The 20,000-nt window shown below is 38.0% G+C and overlaps 2 protein-coding genes across 9 annotated transcripts in view; one reads left to right on the top strand and one right to left on the bottom strand.

Annotated features, from left to right (window-relative positions):
• foxo1a (forkhead box O1 a) overlaps nucleotides 1-3,735 on the bottom strand; it is a 93,798-nt gene extending 90,063 nt beyond the window's left edge. Inside the window, exon 1 of one of the 3 annotated variants that reach the window (XM_009291427.4) lies at nucleotides 2,921-3,735. In XM_009291427.4, coding sequence (XP_009289702.1) covers nucleotides 2,921-3,472 — 552 coding nt within the window. In that variant the 5' untranslated portion in view covers nucleotides 3,473-3,735. Of the gene's footprint in view, nucleotides 1-2,497; nucleotides 2,671-2,920 lie in introns of those variants that run through there. The other 2 variants (NM_001077257.2, XM_073923291.1) reach the window with 2 other exon arrangements.
• The window catches only part of slc25a15a (solute carrier family 25 member 15a), a 31,253-nt gene continuing 13,911 nt past the window's right edge, over nucleotides 2,659-20,000 (top strand). Inside the window, exons 1-4 of one of the 6 annotated variants that reach the window (XM_073923299.1) lie at nucleotides 2,659-3,473; nucleotides 9,017-9,080; nucleotides 10,498-10,581; nucleotides 13,911-14,169. In XM_073923299.1, the coding sequence (XP_073779400.1) occupies nucleotides 10,527-10,581; nucleotides 13,911-14,169 (314 nt within the window). In that variant the 5' untranslated portion in view covers nucleotides 2,659-3,473; nucleotides 9,017-9,080; nucleotides 10,498-10,526. 6 annotated transcript variants of the gene reach the window in all.

Raw genomic sequence — 20,000 nt, 5'->3', positions numbered from 1 at the left:
TTTTAGCTATATAAAGTAGCAGTTCCATACAACTCAAACAACTTATTTTTATTATAAAAAATATAAAAAATTCTTATAATTAAAATTTAATTATAATTTGTTATTAAAAAAATTGTAATAAGATGGCAATTTCATATTAATCTGTACAACTCCGTAGCTATGAGTAAACAAAGTTCATTCATTCATACAGCAATTTTTGTAATAAAATTTTGTAATAAAATAGCAGACGTTAAATTACAGAAATTTGCAGAAAATTTTTATTTAAGGAAATTTCTGCAATTTATTGTCCATTATATGACAGTAAATTTCTGTAATTTAACAACTTTTATTTTACGTTTTTTTTTTTCCAGCACCGCAGCTGGAAAACATTTTTTTTTTTTACAGTATAGCTATTATGCATTCATTTGAACAACTTTTAGTTATTATAAGTACACAAATATTTATTTATTTAAATACTATTTTAGTCAAAATGCAATTTCGCTAACTTGTAGAACAATTTTAGTCAATAGGAGGCAAATTAATGTCATTAATTTGTCATTTCAGCTATTTTTAGAATAAAGATGTATTTTAGTTATAAGTTCACTTTTTTATATTAACTATATTCATTTCATTAAAACTCATACTTCTGTCAACACAAGATGGACTTTTTTACTATTTTAGGTGGAACTATTTTAGTTCTATGTTGAACTCTTTCATACAACTATTTTAGTTATTAAGTGGTGATTTTTAAATTATTATTACTATTATTTATTATTATCAATAATAACTACATTAATAAGGTATTTCACATTCATTTATACAACTACATTTGCTCTGAAAACATGAACTGATCATGTTAAGCTAACGAAAGACGCATGATATAAACAATTTTGAACAACAATAACAATTTAGGGGTATTTCTAGCAATCTTACGTCCTACAAGATCTTGGTCCAAGGGTAACAGAGGTGTTGGTTTAATTCAAACTTTAACAACCTCCACCTGGGAAATGTGCAAAGATCCCACAAGTCCTGCTGTCAGCAGGCACTTGTTACTCGGGACCTGTCATGTGACACGGGTCAGCAGCACTTGAACTATTGACTGCAAAACCACCTCACCATGTGCTGCAAGTAATGAGAAGCAATCATCTGTCCTGCGCAACAATGAATGGAGACCATTGACAATCCCATGACAATCCTAAAACAATAAGTGAAGGATCAGCGCAGAAATCATGCAACACGGCTCAGCACAAATCGATAGCAAGTGTTGGCACGACAACCATTTTAATACAGCGAATATCATTGGCCCGTGAACAGTTCCCAGGGCTGTAGCCAGATCGGAAGACCTACCCCTCACTGACAAAGGTCCAGAATTTGTCCCATACATAAGCTCATTTGTCCTATTTATACTGCTATGCCATCATAAATAGTGAAAATAACCTCACAAAGAAGGCTTTCAAGCCGAATGCTCTATTGGCTGTCGCAAAATCAGTTTTGGCCAATGCTAACAAATATTTTAATTTTATAATCTGATGTAAGAGCAGTCTTCTTTCACTACAGTATTTTTTTTTAAATAGAGAAAATATATATACTTTATTTTTTAACATAAGTAACTTAAATTCTATATCTTGGACCTTATTTTTGAAACAAAAATGCCCAATAAACAGGTGTAAAGCACCAAAAGTGGCCCATATTAAATTAATTTGAATAGATTTTGACTATTGTTGTTATCCATGAATTTTCAATGTACATTATTTTTTGTTACAAAAGAAGCTAGAAAAACCATGAGATCTACATTATATTATTATTATTATGTTTAATTTTTTTTTCATTGAAATGGTCAAATTCTGACTGGGGACAGTCAAATGTGCTGGCCAGCTTGTTATTATTTGTCTAATAAATGACAATAAGCTATAGTTTTCAATGTAAAACTTTAACACATTCCTGTTTTTTTTTTTCTAAAGATATATGACGTAATATGTTTGTATTTTAAAATAAAGTATTTTTCATATTTCTTTATTGTAAATCTTTAGGGAATATTTTTGGTACATCAACAAGTGTGATAATGATTATTATCCGACTAGCTAATCCAGCAAAAAAAAAATGCTTAAAATGTAAGTAAACGCAGTTTTTAAATCTGATAATTAAATAGAAAATGAGGCGTATAACTGCAAAAAGGTTCACTTTTTGTGAAAAAGAACCACCTTTTCACCAGGCTGGCTGCAGGCCTGGTTCCTGCATGTTGTCAAGCTATTTCAGAACTGTAACTAGTTCTGTCATAATGTTAGCACATTTTTCATAACATTTCTTTATCAATATGTGGACCCTTTTGGATTTCCAGAAGCAATGACAATTAAAAATCTAAAACAGGAAACACGTTAGGACCATTGTTATTGTTTACATCCCTCAAAATGATCAGCTGAAGGGGCGCGCGCATCCGCCAAACGAAAACCATGGCAACCAAAACGCGTCTATTAAAGTTTAAAACCCACAAAACTCAAAATATGAAAGAGATAAATACCTTCCGTCCCTGGAGCTACTATCCTCCAATTCTCTTTAAAATAAGGGACGCTTTTCACTATTCAGTCGTAGATCTGAGCAGAAATTATGCCACACGGGGCAGCACAAATTGACACCAAGTGTTGGCACGACAAGAGGGGCGCGCTTTTGTTTGTTTACAGAACAGCTGGAGGGGCGCGCGCATCCGCTAAACGGCAACCATGGTAACCCAGACGCGCCTATAAAAGTTTAAAACCCCCAAAACTCAGAATACGAGAACAATATAAATACTATCCAAACCTGCGGAGCTGTTACTATCAACACTGTCTGTAAAATAAGGCACGCTTTCACCAACCATTCGTAGATCTAAGACAATGTGAGCCACTTTTCGAGGAGCATCTAACAGTTTTAAACCGCAAAACTCAAGATATGAAATGATAAATACCTTCCAGCCCGCGGAGCTGTTACTATCCCCCTTGTCTTTAAAATACGGGACGCTTTTCACCATCCAGTCGTATATCTGAGACAAGGTGAGCCGCTTTTCTGGGGAGCTCTCGATGGCTTTGGTGATCAGGTCCGCGTACGACATATTTCCCCAGGCGTTGCGCCGAGACGAGCTGCTTTTGCGTTGCGCGGCTGCTGCGGCTGCGGCGGCGGCGGCCACCGGAGAGGACAGCACGGGCACCTGTTGCTGCTGACTCGGGATCTGCTGCTGGTGGATGCAGTTCTCCTGGCACTGGAACTCGCTGCAGAGCATGAGAGGCTTCTGGTCCGGGTAGTCCTCATTCTCCTCTAGCAGACTGAGGTTGTTGATGAAGTCCGCGGTGCTGGAAGGCTCCTGTTTGACGGACGGAGCCGGGGATGAAGTGTTGGAGTCCGCGGCGGCGGGGTTTGGGAACTCGGGTCGCGGCAGCGGCCAAGTGCAGGAGCGGGGCCGGGACAGCGGCTCGAAGTCCGGGTCGATCTCCACCATCTGGTTTTGGGCTGCGTCAGCCATGGTACCAGCAATACTGTCTGCCTCTTAAAATGTCACATATGATTGTCAAGCGAAAATATGAGGTGAAACGCGAAACTGTAAACACAAGCGAACTGCGGATACTTAGTTAAACTGACTTGAGTTACATTGGGAACGATTTCGAAGTCGCAGCGTGCGTCAGACTGGTGTTGTTGTGAAGTTTTGTAATGTCCAGTCCTGTATTATGTGTGTGGGGGGGAGAGAGAGTCCTGTTGCTGTCGCTTCTTGTTGAATGTCTGTGTACTAAAAACTCCAAGTGCGCTTACTGGAACTCACTATCATATGTCAGCTGACACCGCCCCCGTGTATGATTGACAGGCGTGTACAGCCAATCACGGGCGCCCGTTTGAAAGCGAAACGAGCAATATTTTTGTTCTTTCAGAACTAGTAAACAAACTTTCACGGAGTTTGGGAGTTATCAAAACACTCGCGTTTCTGACCGCGTGGCTTTCTGGCTGTATGTTGGTTATGTATAACATAATCGCAGCTCATTTTTGTGTTTGTTTGAATATTTTGGAACAGAAAAGTAAGCCACATCAAAGAAAGAAGAGCAAAACAGAAACAGCCCCGAAAATAAATTTCCAACAAAGGTGTTTTTGTTAAACACTGCGGTTTAACGAATAAAGAGTTCTGATTGGGTATTAATGCAGAGATTGTTAGTTATATAACATGGTAATTACAAACCACCATCTTGGAAACAGCTATGCTTCAGTTTCTAACTTTAACTTAACTTTAATTTACCTTTGACCTGTGCATAAGGTGAGCCAAAAATATGTAAAATGTTTACATTTAATGTTAAATAAATGAATTTTATATACATAATGTTGTGTAATAAAAGAAACAAAAACTATGCATAAAAGTACAGTTGAAGTCAGAATTATTAGCCCTTTTTATTTTTATTTTTTTATATATATATTTCTCAAATGATGTTTAACATAGCACGGAATTTTTTACAGTATGTCTGATAAAAAAAGTTTCTTCTGGAGAAAGTCTTATTTGTTTTATTTTGGCTAGAATAAAAGCAGTTTTTAATTTTTTAAAAGCCATTTTAAGGTCAAAATCATTAGCCCCTTTAAGTTTTTTTTTTTTCGCCATTGTCTACAGAACAAACTTGCCTAATTACCCAAACCTGCCTAGTTAACCTAATTAATGTAGTTAAGACTTTAAATGTCACATTAAGCTGTATAGAAGTGTCTTGAAAAAAATATAGTAAAATATGTGCTGTCGTCATGGCAAAGATAAAATAAATCAGTTATTAGAGATGAGTTATTAAAACTATTATGTTAAGAAATGTGTTGAAAAAAATCTCTGTTAAACAGAAATGGGGGGGGGGGGGATAAACAGGGGGCTAATAATGCTGACTTTAACTCTATATCAAATTGTATTCTACTTTATAATTTATATATTTTCATAAAAAACAAATCTGAAATGGAAATTAAAACTAATTCGATATTAGAGATATTTTGTAAAAGGTTCCAACATAGTTTCTGCAACATTTCCACACACACAAAAAATCATTTTTGGTTCCCCAAAAAACTTTCAGTGGAAAGTTTGAGCATTTTAATAATCAAAATAAGCTGTTTAAATAAATAAATAAATAAAGCCCTTTTAGAGTACAAATGCTTTGTGTTAAACGTTCTTTATCAAACTATTGATGCCAATAAAGCGCCTTATGTTTTTTTAAAAGTTTTTAACAAAACAAAGTTTGAAAAAAGATCTAAATGAACGTTTTGGTTATCTAATGTTACATTAATTCATGCCTCCGTTATTATTTTTCATCAACACAGGCTTAATATATTGTTTTCAATCAAATTAACTATTATATATATATTTTAATTCAATTATATATATTATTTTCAAATAAATATATACATCACAAAAACAAAAACGGAGTTACTTGGCAGAAAAGAAAATTTCATAATTTTTTTAAAGTTTATTTATGAATAAATTTGAAAAACAAATCCAAATGCACGTTATATCCATATTATTAATCCATGCTTTGGATATTAGTCCTATTTTTCATCAATACAAGCTTCAATATATTATTATTATTCAATTTTAAATTGTGTAAAATTGTCAAATGGACTTTTATTCTCATATCACCATCTAAACATCATATGGGGCTGCTTAAAAAACAGAAAATACAGCATTTGTTTGCAGTTTGTGTGTTAGATAACAGGCATAATATTCAATGCTATAACCCCACCTAGTGGTTGAAGTACCACAGTGTCTTTAGCATTTGTTATGCTCAAATATCGCGTCTAGTGATGACCTTATCGCAATCTTAAAGTTGAGTCAACAGCTTCTGCAGGATATGACAGCAACACGATCTCTTATTTCCAGGGCACGTGGTTCCAGGAAGACCCTCATACCGAGCAAAACTCACCCTGCCCGGTGTATGAGGCAGGTACTGACACACAGACACACACCTGTGGCGGTGCTCGAGGAAGTGTGTGAAGGTAGTTTAAACCAGCTCTGCATTTGCGTCAGCCGTAAGAACATATTTCGAGAGTACACTTTGTTCCGGGGCTTTTAACATTACTGGATACAGTGTGAAGAACAGAAGAAGTGTCCGGGAGCAGGACAGGGCGGGTGAGTTTGAAATTACTCGAACGTCAGATTGAGTTTAGTGTTGCTGAGACATTCTGATCGTATTATGTTGTCAGTGTTGGCACATGGGGATATCGGTTAGTGCTAGTGGCTCAGTGGGACTGTTAACAGCTCAGGGGGGATTCCCTCTAAATCTGGATTTAAGGAGATTTAGAGCATGCTATTCATAGAGAGCTCTTAGGTTTGATATAAATATACTCCAGTCCACTTACATGGGCACTGAACTTATCTAATGTGCTGTTGTGACGCGTAAGAGTCTAGCCTGATAGTATTTTTATCACAATACATCTCTTTAAATTTGTTTATCTTACGCACAGCTATATAGAAGCCCATTCCCGACTCTGAATAAAAAATAAAAAAAAAGTTTATTGCAACCTTTTATGTCACTACTGCGTGATACAAACTCACAATTCTCACATTTTTTTTTCTTAGAATTATGCATACATGAACTTGCGAGTTACTAGGAGATATAGACTCATAATTCCGAGTTATTAAGTCAAAATTATGAGAAACAAATAAAAAATTCAGAGTTATAGTCTCAAATCCAAATTAAAAAGTCAAAATTATGCGGTTGCGCTCTCTTAGAATTCTGACTTATCATGCAGTTGCAACTTTTTATCTCCAAATTCTGACTTAACTCACAATTGCAACTTTATATTTCAGATTTGAGTGATATTACATCAGAAAATCATAATTACGACTTTACATCTCAGAATTCTCACTATATAACTCTGGATTGCAACTTCAACTCTCAGAATTTCGAATTTATATCTCAGAATTGAGACTTTGTTTCTTAGAATTGAGACTTAAGCTCTCAAAATTAAGACTTTATTTCGGTTTTGAGATTTTATTTCTCAAAATTGAGACTTTATTTCTTAGAATTGATACTATTTCTCAAAATTTTGACTTTATTTCTCAGAATTGAGACTTTATTTCTTAGAATTGAGACTTTATATTTCAGAATTGAGACTTTATTTCTTAGAATTGAGACGTTATATTTTAGAATTGAGACTTTATTTCTAAGAACCGAGACTTTATATTTCAGAATTGAGACTTTATTTCTTAGAATTGAGACCTTATTTCTTAGAATTGAGACTATTTTTCAGAAATTCGACTATTTCTCAAAATTGAGACTTTATTTCTCAGAATTTAGTCTATTTCTAAGAATTGAGACAGAAAGGCTACTCGCAATAGCCTTTTCAATTTTTTTTATTCAGAGGTGGGAACAAGCTTCCAAACAAAGCTGTAAACAAACAAAGTCTGGTTCTCTCAAGGTTTTTTTTCTTCACTCCTATCAGGTGAAGTTTTTTTTCCCTCTCCGCTGGCGCCACTGGCTCGCATGGTTCAGGATTGGTAGAGCTACGCATCGATGAATTTGCTCTTCAGTGTTTGAACTCTCAGTAATGATTTTAAATCACACTGAACTGAGCTAAACTGAACTGAACTTAAACACTAAAAACTGAACTACACTGTTCCAGTTACTATGACCATTTATGTGAAGCTGCTTTGACACAATCGACATTGTAAAAGCACTATACAAATAAAGCTGAATTGAATTGTATTATTTCTAAATAAATAACATTTTACCAAAATCAATTATAATTGTATTTTAATAACTTTTTAACTACAAATACAAACCCAATACCACGGTTACACTTTAGTGCAGCAAAACCATGGGTAATTTACTGTTTTTGTGGTTTATCAACTATATATTGACTGTAAAAATGCTGGGTTCCACGCAATTGATTTGTGTAGGGACAACATGTAGGAATAAAGATAACTAATTTTTACAAATTTAAGTGGATTGAACATAAAACAACTAAGTTGTCACAATAAAATGTTTTCATGTAAGATTGTCATTTTGCAAATGTTACGATGGCAGTATTATGTCATTTTCTTTAAAAAATAAAGCTGTCTGTCTGTCCATCTATCTATCAGTCGGGCTAAAATTGTGAAAGACTGGTTCCGGGAGCATGTAACACAATTTTTACATATAGATTAGCCACCAGAGAGAGACCCTAACCCTACTGAAAATCTTTTAGATGTGTTGGGGAAGAGACTATCTATCTGTTTGTTTGTCTGTCTGTCTGTCTGTCTGTCTATCTATCTATGTGCTCTTAAAAAGTCTTGATGTAATGTACTGGTTTTTGTCTCATCCAGCTTCTTTTACTTTCTGTCTTATGTGTGAATAACTGGTGTGTTTACTGGAAAAAAACAGATTGTCGCTGACCTTCTCTGATAGTCACCTTGACCGATTAAACAGTGATTCAGTTGTGACTTTGGCATTGGTGTTGATTAAACATTAAACATTGGTGCTGATTAAACATCTTTCATTGTTGAATGTAATCTGTGTTTTAAATAACCAGTTTGTGAAGACACTCGCCACTTATTAAATGCCACTTAACTGCATGATTCTGACATTCCGGGTGTTTACACTTGCTCGACATGACTGCAGTGAACTATTTTAGAGCAGTTCATTAGAATAAGTGTGAACAGAGAAGAGATAGCTCTTGTCCATTTTCAATGAACCTTACACTTTTATCTACTTTATTACCCACTTTTTGTGCCAAATTTACAAGAACAATCCAGAATATCACTGAAAACGACACTTATTAAAGTAACATTTATGTTTGGTTGGTTTAAATCAATTCGAGTTGCACCGTTTTATTGACCTTATTCTCTGCAGACTGGCGGGAGCTGCCATTTGAATCTTTTTGGCACGAGACTTCCGGTCTCATTCACTTCCATTCATTTTTAGACATTAAAAACTGCTCGTTTCGCTGTTTGATGTTGCAAACTGATATTTCCTTGTTATATTATTCTACTTGGTCTGTATAGTCATGCAAACATTTGTTTGTAGAGCAAGTAGTTAGACCGTTTTTTGCCTTTTATTATTTCTTGTCATTTCTCCAATAGGCGATTGAAACGGAACTTCTAAGACAATCGCGAAAACGGGCGCACTTCCGCATTTTAGAATAAGGTCAATAAGCTCTTCACACATTCTCATTTGTTTAAGTTGTTTATGCAGGCTGTATGCTTTATTAGGTACACCTTACAAGTATCGGCTTTGAACCCCATTTTGCCTTCAGAATTGCCTTAACCACTCATGTCATAGATTCAATAAGGCACTGGAAATATTCCTCAGAGATTTTGGTCCATATTGACATGATAGCATCACGCATTTGTCGGCTGCACATACATGATACGAATCTCTCGTTCCACCACATGCCAAAAGTGCTCTATTGGATTGAGCTCTGGTGACTGTGGAGGCCATTTGAGTACAGTGAACTCATTGTCATGTTCTAGAAACCAGTCTGAGATGATTCGTGCTTTATGACATGGTGCGTTATCTTGCTGGAAGTAGTCATCAGAAGATGGAGACACTGTGCTCATGATGGGATGGACATGGTCAGCAACAATACTCAGGTAGGCTGTGGCGTTGACAGATGCTCAGTTGGTACTAATAGGCCTAAAATATGTCAAGAAAATATCCCCCACACCATTACACCACCACCAGCCTGAACCGTTACTACAAGGCAGGATGGATCCATGCTTTCATGTTGTTGATGCCAAATTCTGACCCGACCATCCCAATGTTGCAGCAGAAATCAAGACTCATCAGAGCAGGCAACGTTTCTCCAATCTTTTATTGTCCAGTTTTGGTGAGTCTGTGTGAATTGTAGCCTCAATTTCCTGTTCTTAGCTGACAGGAGCGGCATCCGGTGTGGTCTTCTGCTGCTGTAGCCCATCCGCCTCAAGGTTGGCCGTGTTGTGTGTTCAGAGATGCTCTTCTGCAGACCTCTTTTGTAACGAGTGCTTATTTGAGTTACTGTTGCCTTTCTATCAGCTGGAACCAGTCTGGCCATTCTCCTCTGACCTCTGGCATCAACAAGGCATCTGCGCCCACTGGTCTGAACCTCCTTTTTCAGACCATTCTCTGTGAATATAAATGTTTGTGCATGAAAATCCCAGTAGATCAGCAGTTTCTGAAATACTCAGAGCAGCCCATCTGGCATCAACAACCAACGTTCAAAGTCACTTAAATCCCCTTTCTTCCCCATTCTGATGCTCGGTTTGAACTGCAGCAGATCGTCTTGACCATGTCTGAATGCATTGAGTTGCTGCCATGTGATTGGCTGATTTGTTAACAAGCAATTGGACAGGTGTACCTAATAAAGTGGACGGTGGGTGTATATAGAATTAAGTCCATAACATAAAAGAAAAAGTGCAGGTTTATTACCAGGCATTTGCACTATAATTTACAAAACCAACCCAGATCATGTTAAAGAACTATTAAAAATATCATTTTTTTTACTTGTTTTATACTGTAGGTGTATACTATTTTGTATTAAATGAGCAATGATTCTAAGCAAAGCCTTCTCCTGCATCTATTACAGGAAGTGACATCATATAGCAGAAGCGCAGCATGGCTCCACATCCTGTCACCCAGGCCGTCATTGACCTGTCAGCTGGAGCATGTGGTAACAGCCTTCATTCATCACTTCCTGTGTCTACATTAACTCCTGTAATACAGCCATGAAGATGGGAAATTTTGTAATAATCTGATTTGCTCATTATTTGTAACTGCTGTTTGACAAAAAAAGTCAATTTTGGTTTATTTTTTGATGACAAAGAATGAAAATAAAAGCGTAAAGGTTAAAGAATATCCTAATGAATTCCTTTGAAACCTTCATTCATTTTCTTTTCGGTTTAGTCCCTTTATTAATCTGGGGTCGCCACAGCAGAATGAACCACCAACTTATCCAACATATGTGTTACACAGCGGATGCCCTTCTACCCATCACTGGGAAACATCCATACATACTCATTCACACACAAACACCACGGCCAATTTAGCTTACCCAATTCTCCTATAGCACATGTCTTGGGTAATGTGGGGGAGCACCCGCAGGAATCCCTCGCCAACATGGGGAGAACATGCAAACTCCACACAGAAATGCCAACTGACCCAGCTGTGGCTTTAACCAGCAACCTTCTTGCTGTGAGGCGATTGTGCTACCCACTGCACCACCGTGCTGCCCCGATTTGAAACAGTCCACAATAATCATGTGAACTAAGGACACAAAACTGACTTACGACTCATTTTGCAGCAGAAATTATGAGAGAATTCTCAAACGAATACAAAATCGGCAAGAGTGTAAGCAGCTACTGAATTTTAGGAGACAAAAAAGTTTATTTAAAAGTTCATAAAAAGTAAAGCACATGTATTTGTTAGGATTTAATTGTTACATTTAAAATCAACACAGGCTCACTTCGAAAACGTAGTCCTGCATTCGTTTCTGGAGATTGCGAATTATGTAACCAGAAGTACCTATGGCTGCATTTCATTTTTTTTTAACGAATGCTACCGGGCGGAATGACGCCGTTCCTTTTCGCGCTTACCAGCTGACCGCTTACCTCCGTATGAACGGCTTTCCGGCTGTAACCAGTTTGTCCCGTTAGCTCGCCATTTACGTCAGCGGACTTGAGGAGTTGACCACGACGACAGGGTTCGAGTCTGGTGAAGATCAGTTCCAGAAAGCAGGTAAGACAAAAACAATCCAAAAAATACAATAAACAAGTAAATAATAGGGTGAGAATGTGGTAAAGAGAATGTGCGTTAGCGCTTGACTGGGGGAGTGTCTGAAGTTGGGGCTGACGTGATCATCATAGCAGTGTCAGCCAATGAAATTAGTCATCAATTGGCTACTGTCTGAACTGGGTATTTGCATTGAAAAGGTGAGAATTTCCCAACTTCATCTAGTAACGCCACTGAAGTGGCGCAGACGGATTCACAATGCAGTTTGTCAACGCCTGACGTCAGCCATTCAAAGTGAATGGGAATAGGGCGTTAGGACTACGTTTTCAGAATGAGCCTATGTTGCGATCCAGGCCCCGTTTACACTAGTGCGTTTTAGTTTCAAAACGCCGTTTTAGATCAAAAACGATCCGCGTCCACACTTGCGTTTCACCTAGCGTTTCTGAACATATCTCCGTCCACACTACGCCACCAAAAATGTATATCACATGACCATTCGCACACTCTGGGCATGCGCGTTCTAGTATAAACAGGAAGCATGTGTCTCGCTCGGCATTTGGTTATTGTTAGTCAACAAACGCCGGATGAACAATGAATGCGATGGCAAAGAAAGCAGGAGAGGTATTTTTGTGGACAGACGACGAGGTCGAGTCGTTACTAAACGTAACAAATGAATAACTGCACAATGGTGCCTAAAACAGACAATAGTGCAAACAACGCTCCCATTTCTGTGTCCATGTTGTTGTTTACAGTGAAGGCTGGTCAGCTGTCTTCCGCTAGCGTTAAAGCCATGTGTTATAGTCATGTGATAGGGGCTTGAGGAATAAGGGAAGGATACGCAATGACACAAAAGCCCCAATCAGGTAGGAAATCTCAGCAGCCCCGCCTCCGTTTTTTTAAATGTCTCTGTTTTTCCCCATCCACACTGAGACAGAGCAGCAGCATTTCAGCATGAGAACAGCCTCTCCAATGTTTTCAAAACGCTCCGTTTTCGGCGCTCGAAAACTCCGGCGAAGTGTGGATGGATGGCGTAGCAAAACTTATGCGTTTTCAAACTAAAACGCATTAGTGTAAACGGGGCCCCAAACTGCTATCTTGTCTATTTTACCATTTTCAGTCATTTCTCCTACCACTGCTATGCTGATGATACCCAGCTATACCTCTCTTTTCATCCTGATGATCCCTCGGTTCCAGCTCGCATCTCAGCCTGCCTGTTGGACATTTCACACTGGATGAAAGATCATCATCTTCAGCTGAACCTCGCAAAAACGGAAATGCTTGTAGTTTCTGCCAACTCGACTATACACCATAACTTTTCAATCCAGATGGGTGGGGCAACCATTACTGCATCCAAAATGGTGAAAAGCCTTGGAGTAACGATTGATGACCAACTAAACTTCTCTGACCACATTTCTAGAACTGCTCGATCGTGCAGATTCGCAGTCTATAACATCAGAAAGATCCGACCCTTCTTATCTGAACATGCAACTCAACTCCTTGTTCAAGCTCTTGTTCTCTCCAAACTGGATTACTGCAACTCTCTACTAGCTGGGCTTCCAGCTAACTCTATCAAGCCTCTTCAACTGCTCCAGAATGCAGCAGCACGAGTGGTCTTCAATGAACCTAAACAAGCACATGTCACTCCGCTGCTAGTCCGTTTGCACTGGCTGCCAGTTGCTGCTCGCATCAAATTCAAAGCTCTGATGTTGGCCTACAAAGTGACTTCTGGCCTTGCTCCTTCTTATCTGCTCTCACTTCTGCAGATGTATGTGCCCTCCAGAAACTTGCGTTCTGTGAATGAACGTCGCCTCGTGGTTCCATCCCAAAGAGGGAAGAAATCACTTTCGCTCACGCTCACGCTCAATCTGCCCAGTTGGTGGAATGAACTCCCTAACTGCATCAGAACAGCAGTCACTCGCTGTCTTCAAGAAACAACTAAAAACTCAACTATTTAGTCTCCACTACACTTCCTAATCTGCAATTGCCTCTCTGAATATCACACTAACTGTACCAAAAAAAATAAAAAATAAAAAAAATACTAATACTACTAATACTTCCCTTCTTAGACTTTACAGACCTGAAACTTGCCTATAGCACTTAATCATTGTTGATCTTGGTTGTGTAAATTGTTCCTTGTCCTCATTTGTAAGTCGCTTTGGATAAAAGCGTCTGCTAAATGACTAAATGTAAATGTAAATGTAAATTTTCCACTTGTGTGATTTGCAGCCATTTTGCATGCTAACGAATGAAACTGTTATATTTTATCATTAGGTGGGACTGCATGTGTGATCAGCGGACAGCCGTTCGACACGGCCAAGGTGAAGATGCAGACGTTCCCCGGCCTGTACAGAGGCTTCGTCCACTGCTTCGTCTCGGTGTACAAACAGGTTGGCCTGCGTGGGCTTTATCAGGGCACCACACCCGCCCTCATAGCCAACATCGCGGAGAACGCAGTGCTCTTCATGAGCTACGGCTTCTGCCAGAATGTGGTGCGCTTTCTTTCAGGACTGGACCGAAACACTGAACTCAGGTAATGTGCAGTCACTGTAGCAATCTGACACGCTAAAGACAATATATCGCTTATTTGTAGAGGGATGGTACAAACATATATTTAACATTGAACTTTGCGCACCTAAATTATGATAATGCAGGGCCGGTGTGGGACTCCTTTCCAGCCTTGGAGTTTCAAGCTTTAGACCGGGCCACCTCAGTTCACGACTGACTATATTAAAATAACGTAAATTCGAATTCAGTTTCTAATGAAACGATCACATATTTTTCAAGAAAACAGCTGCTTTATAAGTTGAAACGTTCAACAACCCAAACAGTATTAAATTTCTTAACAATAAAAATGAAAAAATAAATAAATTTAATCACATAGGTAAGGATCGAACTCGGGTTCTGCAGTGTGGTAACGCAACGTGCTGACCACTGGACCACAAAAAACTTGTCTATTGACGACTTAATCTTTTTCTCCCCTTTCTAGATTTCTGATCAATTTATGTCAGAATTATTGTTACGTGTTTTATGATGTTAAAGTGGGATGCTGTAACATTTAAGTGAGACAGGTGTAATGTGTGCGACAGATCAATAATGAGGCAAGGTTCAGTTACTCTTATTTAAAGCTTTTTACTCAATAATTGAATTGAAACATGTAACAATAATAAATGGGGGAGAAAAAAGGAAATAAACATTTATAATTATTATCTTTAAACAAGAACAACGAGTGTAAGCCGAATCAAAGAAATTAACAAAACAAAACAATCCTTAAATCTAATGTCTAAACTAGGCGTCAAAAACACAAATAAAAACCGAGATCTTCAGTGTATACGACACCGGAACTAAACTAATTAAACTACAAAACTCAAAAAGACACGTGTGGCAAAACACTCAAACTAATCTAACAAAAAATCTATCTAAACTAAAACGAAACAAACCGGATAAGTCCGTTAAATCTTAGTTTAGAAATCACACAACCATCATCATATTATGTTACTTAAAGCCAACGAAGTTCAACAAGCAAACTCGAATTATCACAGTACTGAGAGATCACAAAATAGACGAACCATTTGCACAAACAAATTGCGTGGAGCACAAAGGGTACGCCGAGGCAGGGCGCACCCCACACACTATTCTAACAGGGCTTTAAATCCTTGCGGCTCGACCTGGGATTGGTGGAACCCGGAGAGTGTCATAATGATGATGGACAGAATAATAAACCAATAAGAAACCTAGGGTTGAGCAAATGGAGAGGAGGGTGAAAAAAACAGAAAGAAAACATAAATCATAACATTTATTAATGTAGTAAATCATCTGATTTTCATTGAGCAGGTGTAATATTCATTAATATTAATTATTCGAATTCTTATATTAACTAAGGTGCCGCTGTTTGGGGTCGAATAATAGTTACATCATCATTAACCTGCAGGCTGCATGTTGCTCACGGGGCTGCGAGAAAATAAATAAAAAGAGTGAGACTATGGTCAAATAAATGAAAAAATGAATAAAAGTGTGACTGCTAAGAGTGCAAGCAGCTAGGGACAACGGCCCTCGCGGCCAAAAAACGGACCGGCCCACCGGGAATTCTCCTGGTCCCCCCGATTAGCCAATCCGGGCCTGTGATAATGACATAAAAATCATTAAAGTCCACATGAACGGGAAGCTGCGACTATTTTTTTTTTTTTCATATTGTGACGCAGTTCCTAAAAAAACAGAATATTAAATGAGAAAACAGTGGGTGTGGCTTGTTTTTTTCTACTGCGAGCTGATTGGATGTAGTAAAGTATTGTATTGCTATGTGTTAATAGGATCTAAAGTGATTTTGATATTATTATTATTATTATGTGTTAAATCACTATTATAATGTGCTTAATCACTGTTTAAAGTGATTTTCCCTTTTATTCAAGATAGACTTTATGTAGTGAGAATATAGCAGCCTGAATGTAAATTATACTGGTTTTAACCAGTTTTGATAAAGACGGCTGAGAGTACACTCAGCCTTGGGTAAGACACAGGTTGTACTTTGAGTGTATATGTGTGTGTGTTCTATTCGATTGTGGATCCTTTTACAGGTCTGAGGTCAGCTTTAAACAGCCTAGTGGATATCGGTCACACTTTACAATTAGGTTTATTAGTTAATGTTTATTAATGCATTTACTAACATGAACAAACAATGAACAATACATTTACTACAGTATTTATTCATGCTAGTTAACGTTAGTTAATGAAAATACAGTTGTTCATTGTTAGTTCATGTTAACTCATGGTGCATTAACTAATGTTAACAAGCACGGACTTGGATGTTAATAATGCATTAGTAAATGTTTAATTATGATTAATAAATGCTGTACAAGTGTTGTTCATGATTAGTTCATGTTAGTAAATGCATTTACTACTGAACCTTATTGTAAAGTGTTACCTGGATATCTGACATTTGTATGCTTGAGATATTAAGATATCGTTCAGAGTTGTACGCACCCACCCACATGGACGTTTTTTCTAGTCTATCTGTGTTTTAACTAGTGGTGGGCCGTTATCGTTAACGCGAGACTCTTATCACGCAATAAAAGAAAAAATATCGCCGTTAATATATTCTCAAAGTTAGTTTGGGAGCTGGGTCTGTTCTACGTAAGCTATGATAACTTTCACCTTGATATTTTTGCGCGGATGTATACCTGACTGGTGAGCCGTTAGACAAAAAAGTGCCCTTCTGAATCAAATCAGCAGGATGCCCTTCTGGATCTTTCACTTACTTCGAAGACACTACTGACTACGCTTACATGGACATCAGTAATCTAGTTATTTGCCTTAATAGACAATAATATAATGAAGGTGTTTACGTGAAGTGCTTTCATGGAAGAGTTTCCTAAAATTTTGGGTGACTTTAACTGAAGTTCGGCAGTTTAACATTCACTCATGAACATTTTATTGATTCCCCCATGACAAACTGGGGTATTAGACGCAAATAAGGAGGAAGGACTGGGGAGAGTGTTATGGAATTTAATAACGCACGCCATATGGAAAGAAAAAAGCTTATCGCGATGTGTGTGTGTGTGTGTGTCTGTGTGTGCAGTCCTTTACTTATAGCCGCATGTGTGTGTGGATCTTGTCGGAAAATATGGCGAAAGTCCTACATGACGGTAATAGTTTGATTGCGGTGTTTACTTCAATAATGCCACTAATATCTGCATACTCCACATGTCTTAATTCCATTTCTGTTTAGTTCAGTTATGACTTTAGTCGGATTAAGTTAATCAAAAATGGCTGTTTGGAGCTTATGTAGGCCTACAGTTCAAAATTCATGTTTAGCTGAATAAACAATTAGTAAACACAAGTACATCTTAATGAACATAATTTATTTTCATCACCAATTATCATAGCAGATCAGTTTCTAAAGCAGTTTGTGATGCATTTTGGAATCAGGAGATGAGCCCCTGGTCTAATGCGACACCTGGCTTGAGAAACCCGCTCTCAAAGACTTACTTTTAGTCATTATTTGAGTAACACACATATTCTGAATGCCTTTGACCGAATTCAAATAAGCCATTTTAATCTAGATTAATTCCAAGATTACAGTGAGATTATTCTAGATTTACAAAATGAATCTATGCCCACTTATAGTTTTAACCAATCAGGTTAAAACACCTATATGTATGACACAGTTAATATCAATATGTGAGAGTGTAATTGATGCTGATTTATGATTGTAAGCAGAGCGGCCAAGCAGTGTTGCCAACATAACAACTTTGTCGCTAGATTTAGCGACTTTTCAGACCCCCCTAGCGACAAGTTTTCAGAAAAGCGACTAGCGACAAATCTAGCGACTTTTTTGTGTGTTACTGGAGATTTTTATAGACTGTCATTTGACCATACTGTACCGTCCCTACTCCTCTCAACGAGCTGCGGGTGATGCCACCGGCCCCTACCCCGCCTCAGACCACTGACAGTCGCACCAGTCCTCGTAAAGCAGCCTCTTCCACCTGCAGCATGACAGCAGATCGCCTCTCTGCGTACCGACGGCAAATGATTTAGCACCGGCAGTGTGAAGGTATTGTACAGTCAAACCGATCTGCTTCTCTTTTATTTTAACAATTTCACCGATATTCTTTTCTTTTTCAAAACTCGAGAGATCACTGCAAATCCACTACACATCTACAGTATAATGCTATACTGTATTCAAACAGCAATACATTTAGTTAAATTGACATGCTTAAATAAAGCGTAGTGCAAATATAAATACCCCTTTATTGACCATAGGCTGTCAAACAGATTTGGTAGAGCGTGATGACGTCAGTAATATGCAAATTGACGTATGACGTAATCTAGCGACTTTTCGGGCAGAGCTTAGCGCCTTTTCGTTGAAAATAGTTGGCAACATTGCGGCCTAGGAACTCATTGTGAGCGTTGAAGCTGGATGAAACTGCAAACTATCTTCAGGAAACTTTATTTATTTGAATCTCTGACTCTGGCTCTTCTTCATCTGACAGACTGCTCATTCTCTGGGTTCAAACTGGACATTATCCCTACAAGTTGATAATTGCTCTCATACAATGGTTACCTCACCTAAAGGCACTGTTCAGATGTTGTATTTCAAGACGTTTGTCAGGTTTGTGTCTTTAAACGGTGTGTGCGACTAGTTTATGCATCTCATCCAAAGCCTGTTTGCTGTTTTCTTTCTTTTGAATTGATTTTTGAATGTTGCTGGCTGTGAAATAACTGAAATGATTCAGCGTAGTGATATGGAACTGTAATGCAGTCAAAACCTGCCTGGAACTACTTCTGAAAATAACTGCACACATTAGAATGCGCATCAGCCGATCAGAATCATGCATTGAACGGCCTGTAGTGTAAGCTTTATTAAATGCGTATGCTGATACAATTTAAATATGGTGAATGATCTAAAGACTGTTGACGGGTGGCTGGCACGTGGCTCAGTGGTTAGCACTGTCGCCTTACAGCTGAAGGTGGCTGGTTCGAGTCCTGGGTGGGTCAGATGGCATTTCTGTGTGGAGTTTGCATGTTCTCCTCATGTTCACATGGGTTTTCTCCGGGTGTTTCAGTTTCCCCCACAGTCCAAAACACATGCGCTAAAGGTGAATTGAATAAACTAAATTGGCCGTAGTGTATAAGTGCGCATGTGAATGAGAGTGTTTCCCAGTACTGGGTTGCAGCTGGAAGGGAATCTCCTGCATAAAACATATGTCGGAATAGTTAGCTCTGGCGATACCTGATAAATAAGGGACTAGGCTAAAGGAAAATGAATGATTGTTTGTTGAAACGAGACTCCAGAATTCCCCATTTTGCTATGTGCAGTTAAGTGTTTGTTTGTGTATGATACAATGCAATCCTCAATGACAGGCGTTACGTCAAGTGACCTATGACCTGCACGCTCAATCACCTTTCTTGACTCAATAAACATTACATGTTTATAGTCAATACAGGGGTCGTACCATTGTAATGCTATCACCTATTAGCATGTTACATATATGAACTACAATATTTACTGTCCCTTTGTATTTAATCAGATACTTTAGAGTGAAAGGAAGAGATTTCAGAATTAAAACACAATTATAGAAACAACTTAATTAAAGTGTCATGCTAAAGTTATACAGTATGTTATGGTGCGCTTTCTCCTTACTGGTAATATTTGATATAATGTCCAAAGTGTATGAAGTACAGCTCAAGACATTACACCTGATGAACTGAGTCTGACATAAAGACAACAAAGCATTATGGGCTCGCAGACTAGTTTTAATTTTAACTTTAAATCCACCTTAAGCATCAAACTGGATTCAAGATCTAATGTTAAATCTACACTTGAAAAAATATAAATATTCAATCAGAGGTTCTATCAAATTCCTA

This window comes from Danio rerio, chromosome 15, assembly GCF_049306965.1.
Source record: "Danio rerio strain Tuebingen ecotype United States chromosome 15, GRCz12tu, whole genome shotgun sequence".
In the NCBI taxonomy this organism is placed as follows: domain Eukaryota; kingdom Metazoa; phylum Chordata; class Actinopteri; order Cypriniformes; family Danionidae; genus Danio; species Danio rerio.
Note: the sequence above shows the minus strand (reverse complement) of the source record. Positions and strands in the feature narration are given on the sequence as shown.